Source organism: Rhineura floridana, chromosome 18, assembly GCF_030035675.1.
Source record: "Rhineura floridana isolate rRhiFlo1 chromosome 18, rRhiFlo1.hap2, whole genome shotgun sequence".
Lineage (NCBI taxonomy): Eukaryota > Metazoa > Chordata > Lepidosauria > Squamata > Rhineuridae > Rhineura > Rhineura floridana.
Window position 1 is genome coordinate 2,034,928 of NC_084497.1, and position 27,568 is coordinate 2,062,495.

The following is a 27,568-nucleotide window of genomic DNA, read 5'->3' on the forward strand; positions in this document are numbered from 1 at the left end:
CTGAATTCAGCTGAATTCTCACCCAGCGCATATGGGGGTCTTTCAATGAGGGAGGTGGGTCGCCTGCACCTTGGTAGCCCACTTTGTCTCACCTTGATCTCATTGCCTGTCTTTCAGGGGGAGCTGAAGGGTCTGGCCAAGCAGTGTGACCTGGAACCCAGACAAGTGGAGAGATGGTTTCGATATCGGCGTAACCAAGACCGGCCCAGCTTGACCAAGAAGTTCTGTGAAGCCTGGTAACCAGGGAGGGGAAGGTCTTGCTCTTTCAATATCTGTAGGGCAATCATGCAGAAGACAGAATAAACTTATTCTCTATTGCTCCAGAGCTTGGAAAGTTCATTTTCAAAAGGGAATAGTCCTCGTTCTAGTTCGGTATGTTCAAAAAGAAATGCATTCCATGTCATATTGGTTTCTTTACAAAATGACGTAGTTCCATTCACAGTTCCATTCAAGTTCATCCTAACGATTTTTTAAAATTGATTATTAAATTTATATTCCGCCAGTCCTCCCAGAAGGAGCCCAGGGCGGCAAACAAAAACACCAAAAACACTCTAAAGCATCTTAAAAACAAAAGGCTTTAAAATGTATTAAGACAAGACATCTTTTAAAATGTATTAAAACAAAACATCTTTCAATATATATATTAAAAAGCTTTAAAAACATCTTTAAAAGCAATTCCAACACAAATGCAAACTGGGATAAGGTCTCTACTTAAAAGGCTTGTTGAAAGAGGAAGGAGTTTATTTTCCCCAGCAATTACGATCTTGCAACTTCAAGGCCCAGGTGTCATCTAGAGATTTTTGAACTAATTCAGTAAGCTTCAGCAAACCAAACAACTTCATTTCAAGCAGTGGGCAAGGCTAGAACCCAGAAGCGGAAATTGCAAGGAAGCAGATTTGGGCTAAACGTTAGGAGAAATTTCCTAACCATGAGAGGCAATCAACAGCATAATGGCCTTGAGACCTGGCAGACTCTCCTTTGCTAGAGGCATTTAATCAGAGGACTGTACAGCCACCTAAATGATTGGAAGTTTTTACGAGTAAGCAGTAATAAAAGCAAAAAAGCACATCTGTCAGGGATGCAGTTACGTCAAGGATCTTGCGTCGAGCAAGGGGGGTGTTTTGACTAAATCAGTGCGATTCAACTTTGGGTCTACAACTCCCATCATCCCTGACCATTGCCTAAGCTGGTGAGTTGTAATCCAACAACATCTGAGGTCAAAGGCTGAGGTCGAAGAAGACAGGACTAAATGGCCTTTAAGGTTCCTTCCAACTCTCTGCTTCTGTTATTCTGAAAGCTGTCCAGAATGGCTGACAAAAATGTATTGGGAGAAATTTGCGCTGTTGACAGATTCGCCCATCCTTAATTTAATATATATATATATGGATTTTTAAACTGCAGAAACAGGACGAAATGGGCTTAGGAATGAACACACATCTTGATCTGTACCTCTCCAGTGAAACGGCATTCGCTGGCCATTTGCCTTGGCCTGTTCACACAACCCTCTTCTTTCCTCCCCTCCGCCCCAGCTCCTCAGCTGACCCTACACCTGCCCCACCCCTAGATCTGCCCTGATCTTTGTGTCTGTTTCTTTTGCAGCTGGAGGTTCACCTTTTACTTGACTTCCTTCTGTACCGGTCTGGCTGTCCTGTATGATGTGAGTTCAAAGACCCTTCCCAGTGCTGTTGCAGCCTGTCGTGTTGCACATTAAAAATGTGGTGGCAGCACTAGGGGTGGACGACAGAGAGCAGTTCTGGGACCCACAGCCTGGAGTGGGGGGGGGAGGTGGCACAAATGACCATGTCGTGTCAGCAGCAAATGATGCCATGTCATATATATCAGGGTGTATATATATATATATATATATATATATGACATACCCAAACTGTGGTCTGTGCGCCACTGGTAGTCTGTGGTCGTCATTCAGATGGTCCGCAGCATGCCTGTGAAGGACAGACACTGGAATGTTATAGGATTCTGTGGGATGCAAATTGTAATAGGATGTAAAATGCAACATAAGAAATAAAAGAAGCAATGGCAGCATCTAGCACAGCCTGTTGACATGGCTACGACAAAAAAAAAGTATGAAGTGGCCCATGGTGGTGGAAGGGAACATTTGGGAATTTCACAGAGCAGGATATGGCTGCTCCAAAGCCAAGGAACTCCAGGCCAGGGATGGGGAACCATGTTGATTCGGAGGGCCACATTCCTTCCTGGGCAACCTTCCAGGGTTAAAACCGAATCTATCAAATTTGCACTTACCGAAACAATACGAGAGGAGAAACGAGGCCATCCTTCAAAATTCACACTTATACGAATTTTGCAATGCAGCTCCCCGACAACTGTTTACAAAAATGCATGCGGTTAGGGGACAGTCTGCATAGAAGTGAGTATCTTTGTGAAAATAACATACAAACATGCCTTCAGCTCTCAAGGAGGCGGTCATAAAGCCCATTCTGAAAAAGCCCTCCTTGGATCCCCAAGAATTGAACAACTTTTGCCCAGTCTCTAATTTACCATTCTTGGGCAAGGTGACTGAGAGAGTGGTGGCCAAACAATTACAGACACACTTGGATGAAGCAGATTATCTAGATCCATTCCAATCGGGCTTCAGGACTGGACATGGAACTGAAACAGCCTTGGTCACCCTGGTGGATGATTTGAGGAGGGCGTTGGATAAGGGAGAACATGCATTCCTCGTCCTCCTGGATCTCTCAGCGGCCTTCGATACCGTTGACCATGGTATCCTTTTGGATCGCCTGGAGGGAATAGGAATAGGGGGCACGGTTTTACGGTGGTTCCGTTCCTATCTCTCAGACAGGCACCAACGGGTGGCATTGGGGAATGAGGTAGACCCTTGGCCTCTCAATTATGGTGTGCCACAGGGTTCTATCCTCTCTCCCATGCTATTTAACATCTATGTAAAGCCGCTGGGTGCCATCATCTGGAGATTTGGGCTGCAGCGTCACCAATATGCGGATGACACTCAGCTCTATATCTCATTTAAATCCTCACCAGAGTTGGCTGTGGATACCATTTCCAAGTGCCTGGAGTCCATAAGTGAATGGATGGGAGGTAATAGGCTGAAACTAAACCCCGACAAGACCGAGGTGCTGCTCATGGGAGACAAGAGAAGGTTAGGAGATATAGACCTGGTGTTTAATGGGGTAAGACTGCCCCTGAAGGACCAGGTCCGCAGCCTCAGGGTCATTCTTGACTCCCAGCTGTCCATGGAGGCTCAGATTTTGGCAGTGAGCCGGGCAGCTTGGTATCAATTACATCTGATACAGAGGCTGCGACCCTACCTTCCTGTCCATCTGCTCCCCCGGGTGGTACTTGCCCTGGTCTCCTCTCGCTTAGACTACTGTAATGCGCTCTACGTTGGGTTACCCTTGAAAACTGTCCAGAAATTACAGCTGGTACAGAACGCAGCGGCACGTTTGATTAAGAACAGCCGTCGCCGTGATCACATCACTCCGGTGCTAGAAGACCTACACTGGTTACCAGTTGTTTACCGAGCCCAATTCAAGGTGTTGGTATTAACCTTTAAAGCCCTTTACGGTTTCGGCCCAGTTTATCTGAAGGAGCGCCTCCAGCATCACCAAATATGCCACCCGACGAGATCAGCCTCACAAGACCTTCTCTCGGTCCCACCAGTTAAAACAGCTAGGCTGGTGCGGACCAGAGAGAGGGCGTTCTCGATTGTGGCCCCCACCCTCTGGAACTCTTTGCCCTATGATCTTTGCCATGCCCCCTCCCTGCCAAGTTTCCGCCAAGCCTTGAAAACCTGGTTATTCAGACGGGCTTACAAGATTCTTGGGGCGGACTAGTTTTTATCTTGTTGCAAGTCTGGGTGGTTTTTAGATTAATTACAGTTGATGTTTTGCTTATATGTTGTATTTTATATTGTGTTTATCCTATCCTTTTATGTACGCTGCCTAGAGTGGCCGTTAATTCGGCCAGATAGGTGGCTTAGAAATAAAATTTTATTATTATTATTTATTATTATACTGTATTAGGAGAAATTGCTTGCAAAAATGTGTATATTGTATATTATATTATACAAAAAGGGGTGTGTTAAGAGAAATTCCCACTAAAATGCTGAAGAATTTTCATGAGGATTTTTTAAAAATAAAAATTAGTGGCAAATTTCTGCAGAAATGTGGACTACCGAGTTTAAGATTAGAAAAATTGGAAAACAGAGAGAACTGAAACTGGCAGATCCTTCCATCCCTAGCTAATATCTTTTTAAGATTTATTTATTCATTTGTAACAGTATTTCTTAGGCAATTATTTAGGTCTTCTCAGAGTCGCTGTTATATAACACAATATAAAACACATTTTAAAATAACAAAACAGATCTTAAAACAGTTACCATAAAACAAATCCCAACAGTTTAAAAGCATCACTAGTCATTTCAAAAAGCTATTGTAGGACAACTTTAAAAACAAATGGCTATTATAAAACAGCAGCAACAAAACAGAAATGAAAACGCTTTTGCAGAAACAGCAATCTGGAAACAGACGAGTTTTTAAGGCCCGCTTACAAACTAGTAGATCTGCAAGCAGGACTTCTGATCTTAGCGTATTGCTGGCATGGGGAACCTTTGACCCTCGAGATGTTGCTGAACTACACTCCCCTCATCTCTGGCCGTTGCCGGGGCTGCTGGGAGTTGTAGTTCAGCAACATCTGGTGGGCCAAAGTTTCCCCACATCTGCTGTAGGCTAAGATCAGACGTCCTGCTTGTAGATCCACCAGTTCTGGTCTATGGGCAAGTACATGTAGTGAACCAAATCACAGCAGGCACAGATGGACAACCATTTCTCAGTTGATTGCCAAATTCCCACCAGCTTAATCTGTCAAAGATCCTCCGTGGTGCAGAGTGGTAAGCGGCAGTAACGCAGCCAAAGCTCTGCTCACGGCCGGAGTTCGATTCCAACGGAAGGAGGAAGTCGAATCTCCAGTAAAAGGGGTCGAGGTCCACTCAGCCTTCCATCCATCTGTGGTCGGTGAAATGAGTACCCGGAATATGCTGGGGGGTAAAGAAAGGCCGGGGAAGGAACTGGCAATCCCACCTATACGGTCTGCCTAGTAAACGTCGCAAGACGTCACCCTAAGAGTCGGAAACAATTCGCAATATAAGTGCAGGGCCACCTTTACCTTTTAATCTGTCAGGGACTCCATACTGGTGTTGGGTGGGTCCAGTGCCAAAAATAAGTGAGACCCCCGGCTGTTCCTCTCTCTGCCACCCATTTTTCACTCACTTTCTGCCAGACCATCTTCTGTGATCACATCCACACCATACTTTAAAAGCACCTTTAAAGGACATAACCCCCCTCCCCCAAGAACCCTGGGAACCGTAGCTTGTTAAGGGTGCTGGAAATTGTAGCTCTGTGAAGGGTAAACTACAGTCCCCAGGATTCTTTGCTTTAAATGTATGATGCAGTCTGTTTTTCTCTTTGCCACTCCCTGTTTCCCCCCCCTTGCTGGGTCTGTATTTGGCCCTAAGACTGCACCCTGCCTACCCTGATATAGGGCTATGGGGTATTTAGGGCTATGACACGGAGTACAATTGTTCTCATGGAACTGTGTCTCCTTGCAGAAACCCTGGTTCTGGGACCACCGTGAGTGCTGGGTCGGATATCCACAGCAGGTGAGTGTCCAAGAAGCTTGTGGAGGGCAGGGGGGAATGCGCATAAATTACATGAGAAGAGCGGGAGGGAACTGACATCCATGCAGCCTTTCCAAGCATAAAATTGAGGAGCATCTTAAAACTCAGGTGTTTAATAGAGCTGTGGATCATCTTTGGTTGAGTCCCGAGCCAAATTGGGCCTATTCAAGTCAGGCTGAGATAGCCATGGATTGCTATGGGTCGGATTGGATGGCAGCTGCATCACAGGCAGAAATTAACAGGTGGTATTTTTTCCATCACTGCATGGTACTGGGAGACAACCGCACCTGTTGAATTCCTACCTCTGGTGGCCTAAGGTTCTGTGCAGGAGAGCTCATTTCTCAGTTTGCTCATTGTCCTGTGCATTTTATTTACTGATTTATTTATAAAAGTATTTATAAAGCACCCTCTCGCCAAACATCAGAGCGGTGTGCAACAACACAAACCTTTAAAAGAAGTACAGAACAGTCACCAAAATGACTGGCTAATCAATAAAATGAGAAACAACTGCATAGGCCTGGCGGCAAAATAAAGGTGTTCAAGAGGTGCCTGAAAGTCCAAAGCGAGGGTGCCTGATGAATCTCTGCTGGAAGAATGTTCCACAAAGTGTGGAACTGGTATCATTAAATCCGTAACTTGGGGGACAACTAACAGGGCTATTCTGGATGATCTCAGTGATCGGCCTGGGGAAGAAGGACTCTGACAGTCCTTAAGTTATCCCGGACTCAAGTTGTTAGGGCTTTGTATGTCAACACAAAAACCTTGAACCTGACCGGATAGCATATGAGCAGTTCACATTTGAAGCCAAATTGATCCAGTTTGCACTTTCCAAAGCAATATAAGAAACCGAAGCACAGCCATCCTTCAAACTTCACACTTTTTGTGATATAGTTCTCCAACTAAACAGTGTTTACAAAAATGCATATATTAGGGGGGAAAGTGAATATATTAGTGAAGATAACATGCAAAAATGCATTATAGTCAGAGAACTTGCTTGCAAAAATCTAGTCATTGTATTCTGTATCACAGGAGCTTCCGGGCCAGGCCTGGGGGCAGCCCCACATAGAGCGCATTACAGTAGTCCAACCTCAAGGTGCTTTCCGATTGATCAGAATAACCTTGCTCCCTCCCTCTCTCCCATGCCTCCTATTTCCGGTGCCGCAGCCTCTCCTGCCCTCTGTCTTTGGCTACTACATGCTGGAGCTGTCCTTCTACTGCTCCCTGATCTTCACCCTGCCATTCGACGTCAAGCGGAAGGTGAGTGGAGGCATCGGCAGAGGGAGCCAGTCGAGGTTCAGCAACATGCTCCAGTTCTAGGGCCCTAGGAAGCCGCCTTAGACTGAGTCAGGCCATTTGGTCCATCTAGCTCAGTACCGTCTACAATGACTGGCAGCGGCTCTCCAGAGTTTCAGGTAGGGGATGTTCCCAGCCCTGCCTGCAGATGCCCCTGGGGATTGAACCTGGGAGCTTTTTCCATGCGACGCATGTGCTCTACCCACTCAGCGATGGCCCTTCCCCTATAAGGCAGAAGAGAAATGGGAAGCTGCCTTGTACACTGACCGGCAGCAGCTCTCCAGGGTTTCAGGCAGGGAATTTTTCGCAGGCGTACCTGGAGATGCTGGGGGTTGAATGTGGGGCCTTCTGCATGCAAGGCAGATGATCTGCCTCTGAGCAACAGCCCTTGCTCAACTTCACTGGCAGCTCCTCCATTGAACCCCCCCTCACACCTTTGGCATGGGGCTAGGGTCCACGTTGGGTCCTCGACAGCTCCTCAGCCATCTACTTTCCCACCACTCCAGGACTTCCACGAGCAAATCGTCCACCATGGCATCACCGTCTTCCTCATCAGCTTCTCCTACTGCGCCAACTACATCCGCATTGGCACCCTTGTCATGATCATACACGATGCGTCTGACTTATTCCTGGAGGTAAGTGTCACTCGTACCCCAGAAGCGAAAGTCCAGAGGATCTCACTTTAGAACGTAAGAACAACAGAAGAGTTTGGCTGCTGGATAAGGCCAATGACTGCTGTACTCCAGTATGGGAGCAACTTCCTCACTGGGAGCTATCCATGGTGCTGAAACACCTCGGGCCAACCAACTGGCTCACTGGGAGCTGTCCATGGTGCTGAAACACCTTGGAGCAACCTGCTCACTGGGAGATATCCATAGTGCTGAAACACCTAACGTGCCTTGTTTCATGTGTTCATCCACTGCACCAGAATACAACATAAGAACACAAGAGCCTGCTGGGTCAGGCCAAAGGGGGCCCATCTAGCCTAGCATCCTGTTCTCACACTGGCCAACTAGATGCCCCAGAGGGAACCCACAAGCACGATCTGAGTGCAACTGCGACTGTCTCCTCCTGCAGTTTCCAGCAACTGGCATTCAGGAGCATACTGCCTCTGACATTGGGTGTTGTTAGACTCCCAGCTCCCATCAAGCCTCAGCAGCCAGGATGGCCAGTGACCAAGGGTGATGGGCGTTGTAGTCCAACAACATCCAGAGGGCCACTGGTTAGTCACTGCCTCTTATAGATAGTGGGAAATGATAGAGTGATAGATCCCTTAGCGGCTACCAGTCAGGATACAACTCAATTTTTTAAAATAATCTTTGCTAGGAATTAAGAAGCAAGGAAAAGAAGAGATATTCCCATCATGCCTTGCTTCCGTTCAAAGAGTTGCTTCAAAGAGGAAGGCCTGCTATTGGCCACAAGGCATTGAACAAAGTTAACTTACTCTATTATCTGCCTTCAAACTACAGTTCCATATTCTGCAACAGACATTTAAACATAGTGAAACTTTGCAGTTTACCTGAATGGCAGCCAGACAGGGAAACTCACCCTCCCCTTGACTTGGGTGCCTCCATCGTCATTCCCAATTTTTCCCTCACCCAGCCTACGAAGATATTCAACTACCTGAAGTGGCGACAGATTTGTGACACTCTTTTTATCACTTTCTCGGCCATTTTCCTGTTCACTCGCCTGGTCCTCTTCCCCTACAAGTAAGTATCAATGCTGGCATATGTGATAATATCTATACCATCATGATCTGTCAATTGTGGTTCTCTGAGTTTCTCATTTTCCCAATCTTAAACAAAGATCTCCATATTTCTGTGGCAATTTGTGTTATTTAAAAAAAATCCTCATGAAAACTCATCAGCATTTTAGTGCAAACTTCTTCTGTGCAGTTTTGATTCATATGCACATTTTTGCAAGCAATTTTCCTTAATATAATGCATTTTATGATATTTTTGCTATTATTATTATTATTATTAAATCCCACCCTTCCCCCCAGGAGCCCAGGGCAGCAAACAAACACACTAAAAACATCTTTAAAGCATATTTAAAAAATCTAAAAACAATTCCAAGATGCATTATGACACACATTGGTCTCATCAACACTGTGGTTTACTGTGTGATTGGTGCTACCCACATCTCCTTTAAATGTGCATGGTTCACATAATGTTACCAGCAAACAGAAGGTGTCACATAGTTTTTCCCCTGTAAATCCATACTTTCTCTGCTGTACACCGCCCTGAGAGCCCAGGCTATGGGCGGTATAAAAATTTAATTAAATAAATAAATAAATAACCGAATTCTCTGATAATACGAAAAGTGGAGGAAATAATGTCTTGACTCTGTATCTCTGCTTACAGACACTTTGCTCTGATGCTTTTAGGTGGGTGTGTCAGTCATTCCGCTCGCCACGCCCATTATCTCCTCCTCCTTTCATTCTGGGCTGATCAGCAACTTCTGGCTGCTCTCCTCCGTTCTGCTGCCTTTTTTATGTTGCTGCAAGCGGTGCTTTTATTTTCTTTTCCCCCTAAATTGTGCACAAAAGTGTAACACTGCTCAAACAATTATTTGTATTTCAGCTATATCGTACCAACCATAGGCAGGGAAAACAGATATTTGCACTTCTGGGTTGTTGTTTTTAAAGGAACCTACTGCAGCTTGTAGAACGGACTGAGCATGCTCAGTCACCTAGCAACCAGAGGGAGTGGAAATGTATAATTAGAGGGCGGTTCCACAAGGAAACAGCAATACTAATCCTTCCCAGAGCAATGTCTACTTGTGTGAATGAGAAAAAACTAATGGCAGCTACCATTGAGCACAAACTGCTATTGCAAAGCAGTGTATTTGGTACAAAGAAATGTTCCCTTTTAGATGATCCCATTGTTTGGGTGGAGATCTGCAATGCAAAATTCAGGAAAAGTGTGTATTTCAAAGGATGGCTGCGTGTCAGTTCACATATTGGATCAACAACTGCAAATTAGGTCTTCTCATTAAAAGGCAGACAAAATCCAAGTTCTCCCCATCTCTAGTCATGAAAGATGGGCAACTATGTGGCGCCTTCCTTGACAACTACAGCCCACCTTGAGCTTCCGAGAGAGGCTGTCCCATACACGGGAGGATGCAATGGGTGGACAGAGAGATAGTCAGTGAGAGTGAGACAGGAGGACTCCTTCCTTTCGTAGCGATGGGGAAGAAACTCTGTTTGGTTCAGATTTTAATGGAAACCTTTCCTATTTGGATCCACTCACAGATCTCTGGGTGATTTTGTAGTTAGGGATGGAACTGTCCATTTCCCGTCTCACTGTTTCTCATTTTTCCAGTCTTAAATTCAATTCTCCACATTTCTGCAAAGTAGTTTAACGGCCAACCCCTCTTCCTGGGGAACTCTGAGAACTGTAGCTCTGCGAGGCAAGGACGTTTCTCCTAACAACTCCCAGCACCCTGGACAAACTGCACTTCCCAGGATTCTTCAGGAGGACAAGGCATGACTTTTTAAGGTGGCGCAATGTGCTGCTTTAAATATATAGCGCAGATGGAGCCCTAGTTAAAAACAAAGTCGAATCCTGCAAGCCTGAAGTCAGTTCACCCCTGGCATAGTGTACAGAGGGTTGGACTTAGACCAGGAGGGTGTGGGTTCAAGTCCCCACTCAGCTATGAAGCTCACTAGAAGCCTTTGGGGCCAGTCTCTCTCTCTCTGTTACTCAGCCTGACCTACCTCACTGGGCTGTTGTTTGGGTGCAATGGAGAGAGCGAGTTCTGATTAAATGAAGGGGGTGAGCTCTGGAGCAGTGGCACCTGGTGCCTCCATGTCAGTGTGGCAGTGCAATCCATTCCAGGGTTTTCCAGGCACTGTCCAGGGTGCTGAAACCCATCTTTCCCCTCCAATAGATTTCAGCACCATGGGACAATACCTTGGAAAAACCCGGAGTGGATTCCACTGCCCAACTGACATGGAGCCACAGGCCTCCATTTCCCTGGAGAAAATTTCAGGGGTGGGGGCTGTTTTATATATCATTGGGGAAAACCTTGTTCTCCCACCGTCAGGTCTAGTTTTGACCCTGAGCACAAATGCCAAAGGGCACCCCTCTCCTCTCCTTCCTCATGGCTGCAGAACCTTTGGGGAGCAGCCTAGCTGAACAGAAGACCAGACACTTTGCGTGCTGAAGGTCCCTGGTACAGTTCCTGGCTTTTGTCTCCTCGCAGGGTCCTCTATAACACGTATTACTACTCCATGGAGCTCTTCCAGCCTTTCTTCGGCTACTATTTCATGAACGCCCTCCTGATGACTCTGCAGCTTCTTCACGTCTTCTGGTCGTACCTGATCATCCACATGGTCTACAAGTTCTTCCTCTGCGGCACGGTATGGACAGAATTTGGGCAGGGGTGCAAGGCGGTGGGTGGGTATGGTTGGTGCCCATGTGTGCATAAGCCATTTTATTTATAAGTCATTTTACTTCCGCTGTTTTAATGCATTCCGCGGCAAGGGAAGGCCATAGCTCAATTGGCAGGGCCTCTGTTTTGCAGGCAGAAGTCCCCAGGGTCAATCTCTGGTATGATACTGCTTTAACTGTATAGTGCCGATGGGGCCTAAGACTGAGCTGACTCATTTCCAGTCCTGCCAGCGCTTTCCCACATTGGAGAAGCCAAGATGATTGCAGGGAGGTGAATGATCACTACCACTGTTGTCCTTGCCGCTGAGAGAAGTCCCTGCCCAGAGGAGCTTCCAGTCTAGGAACAGACGGGTCGGCCAGTTTCACTTCTCTCTGTTTCTCATTTTCCCAGTTTTAAATTTAGTTCTCCGCATCTCTGCAGCTGTTTGCAAATTTTGTCATAAAAAATCCTCATGGAAATCCTTCAGCAATTTGGTGCAAATTTCTCCTCGTGAACACATTTTTATATGCAGGTTTGACTCGTGTACACATTTTTTGCAAGCAGCTTACCCAATTATCATGCTTTTTGGTATGTTATCGACTTGAAGGCATTCCATTCATTCATTCATTTTCACTAATATATTCATTTTTGAGCACCCTCTCAATCTGGCCTTTCCCAACCTTTGGGCCCCCAAATGTTAGTTGGAGCACAATTCCCATCAGCCACAGCCAGTATGGCCAATGGCCAGGGATGATGGGAACTGTGGTCCAGAAACATCTGGGGACCCAAAGGGGTTGGGAAATGCTGCCTTAATCTATGCATTTTTTTCATAAACCATATTTGGTTTTCTTTGGATCAAAGGCCTTATTGAGCAGGGCTTTGTTTCTGTTGTTCTATGTGCATCTGATGGCGCGATATAAATAAACAAATAAATAAATAATGGTAGGAGAACCACATCGCAAAATTCAGATACATGCAAAGTTCAACGGATGGCTGCATTCTGGTTCTCACACTGTTTCTGAAAGTGCGAGTTTGATAGATTCACCTTTGAATGCCAACCAAATCGAGTTTCTCCAACCTGAAATGGAGCAGCTGTCTGGAGAAGTTGGAGGAGAAGTGGGGGGGGGACTGGGAGACAGCGGCCACTGTTGACCAAGGCTGTGTCCCTTGCAGATGGAGAAGGATCTGCGGAGCGATTCGGATGAAAGCGAAAAGGTCAATGACGAGACGGCACAGGAGAAGGAAGCCAAGAAAAATGGGACCAACAACTGCATTGGCAAGGAGACCCCCTTGCAGCTGAACGGCAGAAGCCCCCCGGCCAACGGTCACGCCAAAACCAGATAACTTGACCCAGCAACTGCCTAGCCCCCTAACCAATCCTGCTCTACGCCCATCCTAGCTCGCCCCTCCTCGCCGTAGGCTGGAAAGACATAAACCTAGTCTTTTAGCCACACCTCTGCTCCCTGCAGGAAAACAAATCAAAGCAACAACAACAAAAAGGACTGTGCTTCTTTTCGTAATATTATCCTGTTGATGATGCTGATGCCTTGAGGTTTGACAGAGGAGGGAGAGCAGGAGAAAGGGATTGGGTAGAACAAAGGCAGCCTTGCCTGTTTTATTCAGCTGGTCCTGATTACACCTTGGCAAGGCTGTCATAACACGGAACAACCACCACAAAAAACCCTTATAATTTCCACCAAATCTGTCAGCTGGGTTGTTTTGCTTTTCTGCACTCCTCTCCTGGAAGGGGGGCGGTCAGCAACAGGAACCCCCTGCTCGCAGCTCAAAACGGTTGGAACTGGGAGACAATGAAGTCCTCACGGAAACAGCCGAGTCTCCAGCTGGGGCGTGGGGTTAGCAGAGACAGACGAGGGTCGGCCCGGCCCGGCCTGTTGCTGGACAGAGAATGCTGCTTGGAGGCCTGCGTGGGGCGTTTTGAAGCTGAGGTTCCCCAGAGAGGGTGCAAGAAGGACCCGTGGTGTCTCTTTGGGGAGATGAGACGAGAAAGTGGAAATGACGTGGGAGGGGGGACTGTTGTTGTCGTTTGTATGTCAGTGTAGGGTGATAGGAGCCGGCATTGGGTGGACCAGTCTGTTGGCCAAGAAGGAAATTGCTGTGCTGTCCCCCGCTAATTCTGAAGGGGGAATGGAGGGTCTACACTTGATCCTGCAGTTGTCTCCTGGGTGGGAAGTAGGGTTGGTCCCCACTCCGGAGACTTAGAGAGAGAGAGAGAGAGAGAGAGAGAGAGAGAGAGAAGGCGCACCCCACTGCTGGAACCAATAAACTCAGTTCGCAAAAGAAACGAAAACTGCTTGCCTCGCTCCATTTTAATCCACTTGTCCTTGGCACATCCACAGAAGAGCCTGAAACTAAACAGTTGGAAAAATGGCGACTCCAGGAGTCCACCCTGGCCTGCTCAACCCACCACCAGCACCATCACTATACCAGTCGTAGCTTACGAAAGACGCCGTCTGCACGCACGAAGAGGCACTCTCGCCATTCTTAGCACACTCAGGTCGAGCGCCTTAAGCACCTGGTCTGGAGAGCAATCGGAGGCAGCAGAGGAACTGGTCTGGGTGCCCAGCCCACCTCTGCTGAAGCCCCATTAAATGGAAGGCCATGAGAAAGAGCCTCATTGGACTTGGCCAAGGGGGTGGGGGAGGTCCATCTCATTCTGGGATAAGGAACGGGTGGCCCTCCAGAGATTGATGGATGCCCCGTCATCCCTGACCAGTGGGGCCATGGCTGAGGCTGATGTGGGGAGCCCAACAATATCAGAATGGCACCAGGATCCCCATCTCTGACCGAGTCCCAGTGTCCTGTTCCCAACAGAGGACAGCCCAGTGGGATGTCCTACAAATAGATCTGAGATGAAGATAGCTACCTCTTGTTCATCCCCAGCATATTCAGAGGTATACTGCCTCTGAACAGGGAAGGTCTCTTTAGCTTTATGGTGAAGATGATAGGTGGCATTGCCACCTATTAAGGTAAGCTGTGCTGCATGCGGACCAGAGCCGCAGGCCGCCATCCCATTTCCAACAGCTTCTGTTTATTTCAGTGGGGCATGCACAGGAGAATGCCCTGGTGGATCAGGCCCTGTGTGAACTGGCGAGGGAGGGTTGCTGTTGGGATGTCCGACCACAGATACCAAAATAGCCTTGGGCTGGTTCTATGGTTGACTGTGCAATCCTAACCACTTCTTAGAAATAAGCCCCATTCAAATCAGTGGGGCTTACCCCAAGGTATGTAGGGTTAGGATTGAAGCCCAGATCTTGAAATTCTGGGGCTCAGTGGAACACACATATGTAGAAAAGAAGTGAAGGCCCGGGGGGGGGAACTGAAATATTCAGGGGGGGGGACCTGATTCCCCTCCCCCAATTTTTCTGTCCCGCCCATTTTTCCAGGGGAGAGGAAGGGGAAAAAATCAGGAAAAAAATTTTTTTTGTTTGCCAATTCTTTTTTCCTGGGCTTTCACATCTCTGGGAGAGACCAGGTTGGCTGGATGAAACTAGCAACGAGCTGTCAAATCCCAAACGCTGCTGCATGTCAACCTTCCAATATACTCTTTAAATGCTAACTGCTATTGCATGTCAACTGGCAGAGATACTGTTTTAAGCGCTGGCTGCTGGCAGGTTTTGTCAAATATTAGACAGCGCTGCATGTCAGGAAGGAACGATGTCTTACTTTTGAATGTATGTAACCAAACTCTGCAAAAATAATGTAATCGGGGACCTGGGGTGTGGGGGAGGGAGGCTGAATTTAGGATGAGAGCACTTATTCCAGCTGTTTCTGTGGGTATATTGACTTTTATTTATTCGGCTAACAAACTGGCTAGTATGTCTCTTTCCTAAAAATTACCACCGGGGGGAGCCATTGATTTTTCATTTGAACAAAATTAAAGGTTTCCCCTCCCCCTTCTACTAACAAGACTGTGATGTTCCTGTTATTTAAAGTTATTCAAAGTTGATTTATTTATTCAAGAGCTATGGGCCTTTCCCCTCACATTGGCATACGTTCTCCTTGCACACACATCTATGGAAATGGACTGCTTTTAAGTCGATCCCGGCTTATGGCCACCCTATGAAGAGGGTTTTCATGGTAAGCGGTGTTCAGAGGAGGTTCGCCATTGCCTTCCTCTGAGGCTCAGAGGCAGTGACTGGCCCAAGGTCACCCAGTGAGCTCCATGGCTGTGTGGGGATTCGAACCCTGGTCTCCCAGGTCGTAGTCCAACACCTTAACCACTATGCCACACTGGCTCTGAATACACATATTTAGTTTAATGTAATTTTTAATTTATTTAATTTTTCTCTTAGAGAAAAAATCTTCCACCTTTCTTCCATAGTGGAACCCAGGACAGCAGAAATGTGGTTGCCAGGTGGTCACCCATCCAAGCCTGTGACCAGACCGAACCCTGCTTAATTTTATGGACTGCACCTTTGGACAGTCGCCTAACACAGACATGGGATTGTGGAAAAGAGACCCATTGAAATTAATGGATGCTCCTGCGAATTGTAGCTCTGCGAGGGGAACAGGGTGATCTCCTAACAATTCTCAGCAGCCGTGGCAAACTACAGTTCCCAGGATTCTTTCGGGGAAGCCACAACTGTTTAAAGTGGCTATAAAACTGCTTTAAATGCATAGTGCGGATAGACGTCTGAATGACAAGAAGTTTTACGTATCGATGGCTCTACAGGGCACAGGGATGCTGGCTGAGCTGTTGCTTTGGATTTGGGGGTGCTGTGCCTCACCTCACCCTAGCGACCCCAGTTTGGGTCCAATCCAGTGGGAATGCCATCCTCCTCTTCAAAGGAGGTCAACTTTGCAACGGCTCTCAGCCAATTAACATACCCCAGCTGTGCATAACAGGGATTTCCCCGGCAAATCCAGAGAACCCCTAAATGAGCCCCCTCTTCCCAAGGCAAGATGATGCACCTTATCGCCAGGTGCCCGTGGGAGGGCCCCTTGCTCAGTGGTTAGAGCATCTCACTTTGCATGCTGAAGTCCCCCGTTCCATCCCCAATTGTGGGTACAGCTGGGAGAGACTCATCTTGGAGTGCCGCTGCCTGTCAGTGCAGTCAGTACTGAACTACATGGATCAGTGCTCTGGCTCAGGCTAGTGAGGGGCCATAGCTCAGTGGTTAGAGCATCGGCTATGCAGGCAGGAGGCCACCCCCAATTCAATCCCTGGGCTGCACCTCCATATAAAGTTGGGTGACACTCCCTGTCTGAAAACCTGGAGCTGCCAGTCAGTGAAGGCAAGACTGAGCTAGATGGACCAGGCAGCTCGCTCCGTTCCTGGATGCCCCTTCAAAGTCAAGGGGGGGATGCAGGAAAGAAGAGGTGTTATTCCTCCCCCAAAGCCAAATCAAGCCCCCCCCACAAAAAATCAGAGCAGTTGTCTCCAGGAGTGCAGATGGCCAGAGACTCAGGGGTCCCTATATCTCCAGCATGGTGTTAACTGCTGAGAAGAGTGTTCTTACATCCTTCCTCTTTCTTTCCTGCTGAATGAAGCCAATCAGAGGGAAAGGAGATGAGAAGACTCTTTTCAGTAGGTAACTCCCCTTTCATACTTATTGGCTCCTGGGGACATTTTGCGGGAGAAGAACTAACAAACACCTCTTTCTCAATCCAGCAGCAAAGCAAAAGTAAAAAAGGATGGGAGGGGACATGACTGTGACTGTCAAGAAGGAACCCTGCACGTAGGAATTGGCCACCAGGCTCTTGGTTGGCTCTTAGCACAGAAATTCTCCTCTCCTTTGGAGAAAAGCCCTTTTATGAGAGCCGACAGGGAGAAAACCGCCCCCACAACCTTCCAGCTTCACAAAAGCTGTAAAATAAAACGAGCCTAGAGTGAAGAAGCCCCCCTCCCCCCTTGCAATTTAACCCCTGCAACCCTGCCAGGCTGTTGATGCTGCTCCCTCTTGAACTCCGCCCCCCCCTCCCCCTTTGTGTCCAGGCACCCCATGAGTGAAGCTCGCCTGCCCCTCCCCACTTTTCCATAGTGGGGGAGGGGGGGAGAGAGGAAGGGGCTTTGGAATGCGGTTGATGGGTGCCTCTCCGAGCTTTGTGCTTGCGACCAGTGATTGGCCGGCTGCAGGGGGTGGGCGGGGACAGGGGGCGGAGCCTCAAGGAAGGGGAGGAGGGGGCAGAATCCGAATCAGTGAAAGTTTGGAGCAGATTTTTTTTAAAAAAAGGCTTATAGCGGAGCCCGGAGGAGCGCGTGCAGAAAGGTAAAGCAAGGAGGGGAATCAGGGCCGTGGGGTGTGTGTGTCTAGAATAGGCGGTGGAGATGGGGCTTTGTGGGTGAAGTGGGGGTAACAAACCAGGGGGGCAATCTGGGGGGAAGGGAAGAGAGGAGATGTGGGGCTGGAAAGGAATTCAGGTTGGATAGGGTTAAAATGGGGGGAGGAAACTAGGGGGAAGGGCAGGTGGGGGCTGGAACTGGGGGGACGTTTTGCGAGGGGGAGGTGAAGCTGAAGAAAGGAGGTGATGTCTGTGGGGCTGAATGTGGGAGTTTAAAAAAAGCCGGGGGTGGGTGGTTTTATGATGGGGCAGATCTGGGGTGTGGGAAGGGCGAGGGAGGGGGGAGGGAAAGGGGGTGTCAAATTGGGGAGGGGGGCTGATGGGGAGACAGATTGCAAGAGGGCAAACCTGAGGTGTGGGGAGGGGGTAAAGTGGGGAGTGAAGTTGGAATTGGGGGGGTAGGTTAAGAAGTGGGACAGATCAGTTTGGGGGGAGTTAATGCAGAGATTTGAGGGGCTAGAATAAGGCAACAGGGAAAGGAGGGAAGTTTTGAAGGGGGATTTTGGGGGGTCACACAAGAGCCGGGCTGGAAGGAGGGCCCAAACCCCCAGATGGTCTGGAAGCCGCCACTGACCCCTTCCCATTCCAAGGTAAGAGGGGGGTTTCCCCGCGTTTTGCTTGCAAAGTGGGGAGAGGGGAATCCACCTCTTCATATCTGGAGTCCTGGGTGTTCTATACAGGATAGGCAAAGAGTGAGCTGTTGGCCGGGATCCCCCACTAGATCAGGAAGGATCCCGGCTGCCAATTGTTCAACAACAGCAGCAGCAACCAAAAGGTGCTTCTAAATTAAGCTGTGCCCACACCATACCTTTCAGAACCTCAGAAGAGCCTGGTGGATACGGCCAAAGGGGGCCCACCTAGTCCAGTGTCCTGTCCTCACAGAGGCCAACCAGACGCCCCCAATGGGAAGCCCCAAAGCAGGACCTGAGTGCGAGAGCAACTCTCCCCTCCTGTGGTTTCAAGCAAGTGGTTTTCGGAAGGACAATGCCTCTGACCATGGAGCTAAAGCCACCGTGGCCAGTAGCTGTAGGTAGCTTTATCATCCCCCATGAATTTGTCTAATTCTTTTTTAAAGCCATCCAAGTTGGTGGCCATCACTGCCTCCCGTGGGAGCAAATCCCATTGTTTTCACAATGCGCTGTGTTGATTGGAAGCGCGGCGAAGAATTCTGGGTGCTGTGGTTTGTTAAGGGCGCTGGGAATGGTAGCTCTGTGAGGGGTAAACTGCAGTTCCCAGGATTTTTGGGGGGAGGGAGTTGGAAAACTAGGAGAGGATTATCCAGAGCCCAGTTCCAGCGGTGAAAACAAAGCCCTGACCTGGGCTGAGCGCATGTACCCAGAGACACCTTGTTCCTAGTAGATTGCGCAAACCTGGAAGTCTGTCCATTCCTGTGATGGGCTATAAGCCAACTGTCCTCCCTCTCTCTGCTTCCAGCCATTGGCGAGGCAGCGGGAGCGTAACGGAATGCTCACAAACACTTTGTTGGCAAAATGTAAAGCAGGGTCCTTTTGGCCAGGGAAAAGAATGCCGCGTTTGACTGGCAAGGAAAGAAAGCTTGCAGCCACAGGGCAGAAGAACAGAGGAGGCTGCCTCATACTGAGTCAAGCTGTTGGCCCGTCTAGGTCAGTACGGCTCGCACTAACTGGCAGTGGCTTTCCAGACATTCAGACGGGCTTTTCCCATGCTGGGACAGGGTTACAGCCTTTCACGTGATGGTGACAGGAATTGGAAGAGGGAAGGTAAGAGAGACACAGATGGAAGGGCAGGTAGATGAATGGGCAACGAGGCATTACGATGAGTAGGAGCCAAATATTGATATATTTCTCTGCCAAATGTTTGTTTCCAAGTCTGTAGTCCTATTGAGGTTTGTGCAGGGTTGAAGAGAAAAGAGTAATCTGATGGGCTCCTTCTTTGTTGGTGGGCTCTGGGATGGGTTACCTTGCAGGGGTGGCTCACAGCAGCAGCAATGAGCTGCTGAGTGCCCCCATAATGCCTCAGAGCAACACTGCGTGGCGGTGTTGTTAGAGGTGTGAAGGCCCAGAAAAAAACCTGGAAAATTAGCGGGGGCCAATAGTTTTTCTATTGGCTGAAAACAGTGGCGGGCCCTTCCAGGGGGTTGGTGCCCTGTCAACAGCCCAAGGGTGCCAGGTGATGATGATGCCGGCCCAGCATAAGTCCTCTTTCCAGATGCTCTCACCCGTGTCTCTGCCCTTTCAGCTCCTCCTTCTCCCGCCATGGCGTCTGCAAAGAGCCCCGCCAGCCCGCACCAGCTGAAAGAGTTTGACAACGTCCGTGCCTCCCTCGCCGACATCATCGGCCAGCTCCGTGACATCGACCCCAGCCGCCTCTCCTTCTCGCCTTTCCTGGACTTGGACACCCAGATCTGCCTGGCGCCCGTCTCCGACAGTCCCGAGTCATCAGTCGAGGAGCTGCATTCTACCGAAGGGGAGGAAGAGAAAGAGGAAGGAGCCGCCTCTGCCAATCCTCTCACTGGGCAAGCCTTCCCAGACCCCAGCAGCCAAACCAGGCATTCGCTGTTGCAGGAGGCAGCATGGGCGCCAGAAGTGACCGACGCTCCTGCAGAGGAGGCCGCCACGGTACAAGATGGTGGCGGCGGCGACACGGTGGCCATCCAGATGCCCAGAGAGACTTCATTTCTGGACGCTGTCGAGACCCTGTCGAGGGGCCCCCTGCCCCCCGCGGAGCCAGCAGGAGGAGGAGGGCAAGCGGGAGCCCTCGCACCAGCCGATCCGCTGCCAGCGCCCTGCGGACAGCAGCCCTGCCTGGTTTTGTGCCACGGCTCAGGGGACCCGGCCTTCTGCCCTGACCGCAGGGGCGGCAAATGCTGCCAGGCGTGTTCCACTGGCCACATGAAAGCGGTGGCCTCTGCCTTTGTCTCCCTCCTGCTGGCCCCATGGTTGCTCTACGGAGGCTACTACTTCCTGCCGCTGCAGGTTCCCGCCTGTCCGGATCTCGCCAGCCGCATCGCCTTCGCTCTGCGCTGCCTGCTGATCGCCGGGGTTCCCATTCTGCTTGGTAAAAGAAGCATTTGTGGGGAGGGAGGGAGAGAGATGGCACAGGATCCCCAGTCGGCATGTCCTGTTGCAGCTGAGGTTGGGATTAGTCAGCCTTCGGGGCAGAGAGACAGCCGAGCACGTTAACGGAGGAACAGCAGGGCTGAGGAAATGTCAGTCCCATGGACTGAGTCCGCCTGGCCCTCCAAGCTCTGCCCAGGCATTTCCCTCTCCTGACGCTGTGACAGGCAGGTGCCACCCCCTGGACTAGTCCATTTCAGGTTTCTCATTTCTTCCTCAGTCTTAATTTCCGTTGTCCACATTCCTGCAGCAATCTGCAATATTTTCTTTTAATCCTCACGAAAATTCTCCAGCATTTCCACAGGAATTTCTTCTAATAAACATTTCTCTGGGCAGTTTTGAGTTAACGCACACTTTTTTTTTTCCAAGCAGTGTCTTTTTGTATCTTATTTCCATTAATATATTTGGGCACGCTTTCCCCCTAATCTATGCATTTTTGTAAACCTTGGTCAGCTGGCGAACTGCATAGCAAACTCTGGATAAGCACGAATGTCAAAAGGACGGCTGTGTTTTGCTCCTTATATGATTATTATGACATTTATTTATACCCCGCCTTTTGGCCAAAGGCCCTCAAGGCAGCTTACAAAGAAAACTAAACACAAGTATAAAAGCAATACAATTTACAAAAATTAAACTAAATAACAAATAACATTATTAAGAAAAATGTCCAAGAAAAATTCTGAACACGTGAATTTAAAAATATTGTTTTCAGAAAGTGCATCTGATAGATTTGACTTTAAATGCCAACCGAATTGAATTTCTCCCTTATCCCCCCTAGTTGCAAGTCAGAAAGCAGGCAAGTGGGGGCTGGCTGAAGACAGACTGAAGTCAGTGGGAGAACACCCCACTAGTCCTCATGGAGCAGCCTCGAAGGCAGTCATTCCCACATGGGACCTTCTGGCTGTCTAAGCAATGCGGCTTCTGTGCCGCAGACCCTTTGCTGTTGCTTTTGACGCCGGTCGTCCTCTGACCCGATGACTCCTGCTGGGGCACCTTCGTTGCAAACTGGGTTGCGGCAGTTCAGCGTCTCTTTCTCTCTCCCCGCCCCTCCGCACTTTTCCTCCTCCATTTTAATTAGATCGAGAGAAAAATCCCCCCCTCCAGCCTGTTGTTATTTCTGCAAACAGAGGAGAGCTTGCAGGGGTCGTGGGGGGACGACACTAAATTCAGAAGTATTTGCTCCCCCGAGACATTCCAACCTTAAGGGGTCATGTGGAGGAGCAGCAACAACATTGCAAAGCTGGTGACGTTCAAATCTGGTGAATCCAAACACTGCAAGAAAGCAATGCAGTGTGACTGTTTAGGAATGTTTAGAGGCCAAATGCCCTCGCTGCACTCTCTCTCATTTCTGTAGGACAGGGAGGGGACACCTCAGGCCTGAGGGCCAATGGGGGCCTTCAGGCATCTCTCTCTGGCCCTTGGAACTCTCCACAGGCCACACCCCTCTCCTCATGGCACACCCTTTTCCAGCCCTCCTTTGCTCCTTCCTTGACTGTTTTTGCTTGGCTCGAATGTGTTCCCAAATGGTGACCAATCTTCTTGCATGCCTGGATGGAGGGGATATCTACAGAAGTTACCTGCTGTATAAACTTCCTGATGGCACCGGCTGTTTGACAGTCAAACAGGCAGCCTCTGAAGGTGGGATTCCCCAGGCGGGTTGGACTAAATGATCTCTGAGGTCCTTCCAGCCCTTGATTCTAAACAAGCCGCAAAGTTCTGCCAGAAACTGAGAATTAAACAAACAAAGAGAACCCTGTCAGAAACAGCAGAATGAACATCTGGAACGCCAACGCCTGCAGAGGAATTTCAGATAGGGAGAGTTTAGGAAGAACCCCCTGCCCCGAAAAGGCTGCAAGCTGGTTGTCGTCTGCCTGCCTCAAAGCCCCTCTTTGGTGGGGCAGCTGGGGCGTCACAGAACGCTCACAAACATATCAACTGTTGGTTGAAACTGTCATACAATGCTGACAAGGCCACAGAGACTTGGCCAGGGCAAATGGAAAGGTGCTGCAGCAGGCAGCAGAGGCGAGTGGAAATATTAACAGGAGGTGGGGCTAGTTATATAGGAAGCTGCTTTATATGCTGAGTCAGTCCGTTGGTCCACTGAACTCTGGGCTGTTTATTCTGAGTGGGAGTGGTTTCACACGGCAGCAGCTGGTGACTGCACGTCAGTGGGGTAGGGGAGGCTGCTCCGGGTTTTAGGCCAAACTTCCAAGGAGCTGTAGGTTTCAGCACCTTGGACAGCTTCTTGAAAGCCTGGGTGAAAGCCCGGAGCGGATTCCGCTCCTCCACTGTCATGGAGCCACCCGTGGTTTCCGGCTCTCCCAGCCCTGCCTGCAGCTGACGGGAATTGAATCAGAGAAAGGATATGCTCTGCCGCTAAGCCACAATTCTTTCCCTCTGAAAAGTGGGAGACTTCTTCAGATGCCTCCTGCAAACTGACTAGCTGGGCCCTCAGGGGAGCGCCCGGACCTCTGGACCTTTCCAGCACTCTCTCTTGTCTAGGGGACTGTGTACAGACCAGTCATTTGGCATCTCCAGTTGTCTTTCTCAATGCAAAAGGTATCAGTGAACTGGGAAGCATCTCCAGGAACTCACGCTAGCCCTCTCTTGGCTGCAGGCATCACGTCGAGGGCCTTCTCCACCCTGTGCCTGGACACTCTCGGCCCTGTGGACCCCTCCTCCCGGCCCACCCTGCTCCACCAGATTTTTACTGCTGGATCCGTGGACCAGCTCGTTGTCTTCGGCCTCAACGTGACGGCAACAGCAACGTTTCTCCCCCAGGAGCACCTGCGCCTCATCCCAATCCTCGTGGGACTCTTTTCCATGGGAAGGTGAGACATGAAGGCGGCAGTGGGGGAACTCTCCCTGGGAGCCAAGGGCGGCCCTCCAGTCCTCTCTGTCTGGCCCTGGGGACTCTTCTCAGGCACACCCCTGATCCCCACACTGTACCCCTTGACAACCCTGCACCCTCTCGAGGGCTTTGATGTATCTTTCCCCTAAAAATAAAAGTAAGTTCCCAGTCCTCATGGTTCCAAAACCAAGTCTGCCTTAAAACCTTCATCCAATGTCTTGGGGGGGGGGGGAAATCACACATACATTTTTGAGGGCGTATTTTCTACCCCTCCAATGTATGGTGGGCTGAGATCTTGGCCCCAGATAACACTTGGGTCTCTGTGATGTCAGAAGAAGTGTGTGTGACAGTACCCAAACACTCAGAGCCAGAAAACACTTATTCAGAGGAGATAAAAAATTTCCATGACTCCAGTGCTCTTTGCACTATGAACAAACGACGGGGCATTTTTGCGACCTCAATCTGCTCACATTGGCTGGGGTAGGAAAAACACCCCAATGCATTTCTGGGATATTTTATCCCGCAGGGAGAGGGTTTTGTTTTGTTTCGTTTCCCAAAGGAAAACCATAAATGGGGATGTTGTACGAGTAGGTCTACTTATGTGTAAACTACACAATGAAAAGTGCACCCGGGGGGATTAGGATTTTGTCTACAAAATTGGTTTCAATAAACAGCAACAGAGGAAGGCGACTTTTACCTGCTCAGACTAGATTTGTTTGGCGTGATCTACCCCACAGGTAGCCAAAGTGGCACCCCCAGATGTTGCCAGACTTTAATTCCCATCATCCTAACTGGGGATTAGGAAGGGGCAAATCTGTCCACTTTAGTTTCTCTCTTTTTCTCCTTTTTCCATTCTTAAATTTGCTTCTCCGCAACAGCTTGCAATTAAAAAAAGTCCTTGTGAAAATTTATCAGCATCTTGGTGCAAATTTCTCCTAATATACACATTTTAATACAATTTGCCCTATATGCACATTTTTGCAAAGCTGTTTTCCCTAATATAAAGCATTTTGAATATTGTTTTTCTAATATATGCATTTTTACACACACCTTACCATAGTATGCACGCAGACACACACAAATTACTTAGCTGAAGAACAGCATTGCAAAATTCAGAGAAGTGAGCATTTTATGGTTGCATTTCAGGCAGCATATTGTGTCAGAAAATGCACACTAGGTAGATTTGCCTTTAAAAGAGAACCAAATCCCCCCCATCACTAATGGGCATGATGAGTGCTGTCACCCCAAATGTGGAGGGCACCCCATTGGCTAGCAGTGCCGTGTACTGAGTAGCAGAGGCACTGCAAAGCCCCTTCTCTGTTATGCATTTAAAGCAGTGTCACACCACATTACACAGTCCTGGCTTTCCCCAAAGCATCCTGGGAACTGTAGTTTGTGAAGGGTACTGACAGTTGTTAGGAGACCCTAAACTACAATCCCCAGGATTCCCTGGGAAGAGGGATTTATTGTTAAATCACTCTGGAAATTATAGCTCTGGAAGAGGAACAAGAGTCTAACAACTGGGCTCTCTGAACACCCTGCTGTCTTGATGCAACAGAGAACTCAAACCCTTCTTCCCCTTGGCACCTGCAGGTACTTGTACTGGGCCAGTTTGCACCTCTGCAGCACTTACCGCGGCTTCGGTTTCGGGCTGTCCTTCTTCCCGACGCTCTCCCTGATGGCCTACAACCTGTTCTGCCTCTACCACCTGGGCTTTGGATTCCTCTTTGCGGCCTCGCCAGTGGGTTACGCCCATGCCACGCCGGCTCCAACACTCGGACTGACTATGCCGAAGAGATGAGTGAGAAATCAGTTCATAGAAAAATGGATGCTATCCCCCCCGCCAACCAAAAAGCCCTGTACAACAACTCTGGCACACTCTTAAATCTCTTGGTCCTGCGGTCGCACTCAGGAGACCAGCTGTCTGCTTCAAAATAAGATTTCTTGGGGAAATCTGAGTGATTTTGTAAGCAGGGAGTTAATGTCTTTGATGTGCTTTGCAAAAAGCCAGCATCAAGATAAAGGAGGTTGTGTTTTTGTTCAAGGCCAGTACTGCAACGTCTGATGTCATAAGGCAGCGGGGGGATGTCTTACATAAAGAAGCACAAATGAAAATTGTGTCTCTGAGGATGTGCAGAGCACAACATTTAATTTTCAGCCAAAGCTTCCTACTGCTTAGGAATCTCCCTGCAGTGCTAGAGGCTCAGTCGCAGCAGAGGATTCCCTGCAGTGGGAATGGGCTGGACTAGATGACCATTGAGATGCCTTCCAATTCTCTTGATTGTTCATAGCACTTCTGAGCATATCTAGAGTGAACTTCCTTCACATGTAAGACTGGAAGAGTGGGGAAACTTCCAAGTCAACCTTCTAGAGAAATGTGAGCCCCAATAGTTTTTAGTTTTAGAAACTGGCCACCAAAGCAGACTCAAGGAAGCTGCTTTGAGTACCACAAGCATTGGCCTGAAGCTGCTGGAGTTAATAATAAAAGAAATTTCTTCATGCATGTGCAGAGTGCAATTCCTCTTGCCACCCAGTACCTGCTACCAGCGGTGTGTTAAAATTAGTTTGCTTCATTGCTCCTTTTGGGTCTGAAATCTTCCATTCATTTCATTTTTATTCAGTAAAATAGCACTAGATTTGCCACAAATTTTTGTTGTTCCTGTTTACTTCATCCCCCGTTGGCATCAATGGGAGATCCACATGCTTTTTCACTGGCTGTAACCTCTGTGGTTGCCCTCAAAGCACTAGGGGCATTTTGATGTGTTGTAAATACATGCAATACATTAATTTAAAAGATAATTTTAGTCCCAAGGCCCTAGATACTGGGCATTTTTATTTTGGTGCCTAGGATCTAAGTTAAAGTCGACAGGATGATTTGAAGTTCATGAACGTTCCGTGGAAAACTAAACAGGCAGCAGCTACTCTCATGGCTCCTTCAAAAAGCAAACTCAACTGCTGAGCGCCAATCAAAATTGTGCCTCTGACAAACAAGAGGCATCCACATTCATGGGCGAATCTGGAGGTTTACAGGAACACAAATCTATACAAGTAGTCCCAGGATTATTTATAAGCCTAGGGAGTGGGCAGTGCCTCCCCAAAAAAGTCCAATGAGGACTGAGTGTGTTTGGTAACCACTAAATGTGGGCAATTTGGGGAGGTGAAAGAGTGAGTGGCCTCCGAGAGCTTATAATATCTATAGTGGTTAGTGTCAAATTAAGACCTGGGAGACCAGGGTTCGAATCCTCCACTCAGCCATGAAGCCCACTTGGCTGGTCTTTGGCCGCTCGCAGGTTTGTGATGAGGATAAAAATGGAGAACCATGTCTGCCACATTGAGCTGCTTGGGAGAAAAGGTGGGATATAAACATAATAACCAACTAACTCTGGAGGGCTGCAAGTCCCCCTCCTGTTGTCCCTGATCTAAGATGGAGCATTCCCTACCGCATGCAAAGAGCCAGAAGACAGAATCTCAGTTTAGAAGAGGTATTCCGCCCCCCTTGAGAGCAGGGAATGCCTCTTCTTCTATTAACAATGGGGAAACCTGAGGCCCTCCAGATGTGGTTGAATTCCAGTTCCTATCTACCCCAGCATGGACAAAATGGTCTCAGCTGGAGTCCAACATCTGGAGGACTCTTTGTGGGCTAGCTCCATCCTAAAGGAAGCCACGGGGGAAGTGGGAACTTTTAGGGGGAATACATTGCACAGCTTTCTGGTAGGTTCCTCCTTGTCTGGTCTAAAGGACTTGAGGTGGGTTACGGAAACAATCTTCTTACTGCACAACCTCCATGCTTGAAATAAACACGAATACTGCAGGTTATGTTATATTAGTACTTAGGGATCCTGTAGAAGGAGCTGGCCATTTTGGGTGCTCTCAGCGTCTCATTTTTTCAATCCTAAATTCAGTTCTGCAACAATTTGCAGGCTTCTTTTCTTTTTTTAAAAATCCTCATGAAAATTGTTCAGCGTTCTGGTGTGAATTTCT

General features: G+C 48.6%; 2 protein-coding genes across 8 annotated transcripts in view; both read left to right on the plus strand.

The window, feature by feature from the left end:
* The window catches only part of CERS4 (ceramide synthase 4), a 51,797-nt gene extending 36,532 nt beyond the window's left edge, over positions 1–15,265 (plus strand). For all 5 annotated transcript variants that reach the window (XM_061601744.1, XM_061601748.1, XM_061601746.1 and 2 more), the window contains exons 4-11: positions 118–236; positions 1,600–1,657; positions 5,603–5,653; positions 6,836–6,928; positions 7,471–7,599; positions 8,567–8,673; positions 11,171–11,327; positions 12,512–15,265. In XM_061601744.1, coding sequence (XP_061457728.1) covers positions 118–236; positions 1,600–1,657; positions 5,603–5,653; positions 6,836–6,928; positions 7,471–7,599; positions 8,567–8,673; positions 11,171–11,327; positions 12,512–12,682 — 885 coding nt within the window. In that variant the 3' untranslated portion in view covers positions 12,683–15,265. The remainder of the gene's footprint in view (positions 1–117; positions 237–1,599; positions 1,658–5,602; positions 5,654–6,835; positions 6,929–7,470; positions 7,600–8,566; positions 8,674–11,170; positions 11,328–12,511) is intronic.
* A 2,275-nt stretch (positions 15,266–17,540) lies between these two features.
* LOC133372444 (uncharacterized) lies at positions 17,541–26,086 on the plus strand. 3 transcript variants are annotated; one of them, XM_061601067.1, is made up of 4 exons: positions 17,541–17,568; positions 19,859–20,677; positions 23,354–23,567; positions 25,181–26,086. In XM_061601067.1, exons 2-4 carry the CDS (start codon positions 19,876–19,878, stop codon positions 25,386–25,388), a joined length of 1,224 nt encoding a protein of 407 aa, XP_061457051.1. In that variant the 5' UTR covers positions 17,541–17,568; positions 19,859–19,875; the 3' UTR covers positions 25,389–26,086. The 3 variants fall into 3 exon arrangements, with proteins under 3 accessions (XP_061457051.1, XP_061457052.1, XP_061457050.1); XM_061601068.1 differs by lacking the exon at positions 17,541–17,568 and adding an exon at positions 18,171–18,231; XM_061601066.1 differs by lacking the exon at positions 17,541–17,568 and adding an exon at positions 19,312–19,380.
* Positions 26,087–27,568: the final 1,482 nt, after the last annotated feature.

Bases quoted from the DNA above. Each gene is read 5' to 3' on its own strand.
- LOC133372444 (XM_061601066.1), top strand. From the start codon at position 19,323: ATGCTGGGACAGGGTTACAGCCTTTCACGTGATGGTGACAGGAATTGG. The intron at 19,381-19,858 runs GTAAGAGAGACA...CTGCCCTTTCAG, and splicing joins CAGGAATTGGAAGAGGGAAG to CTCCTCCTTCTCCCGCCATG. The intron at 20,678-23,353 runs GTAAAAGAAGCA...TCTTGGCTGCAG, and splicing joins CGGGGTTCCCATTCTGCTTG to GCATCACGTCGAGGGCCTTC.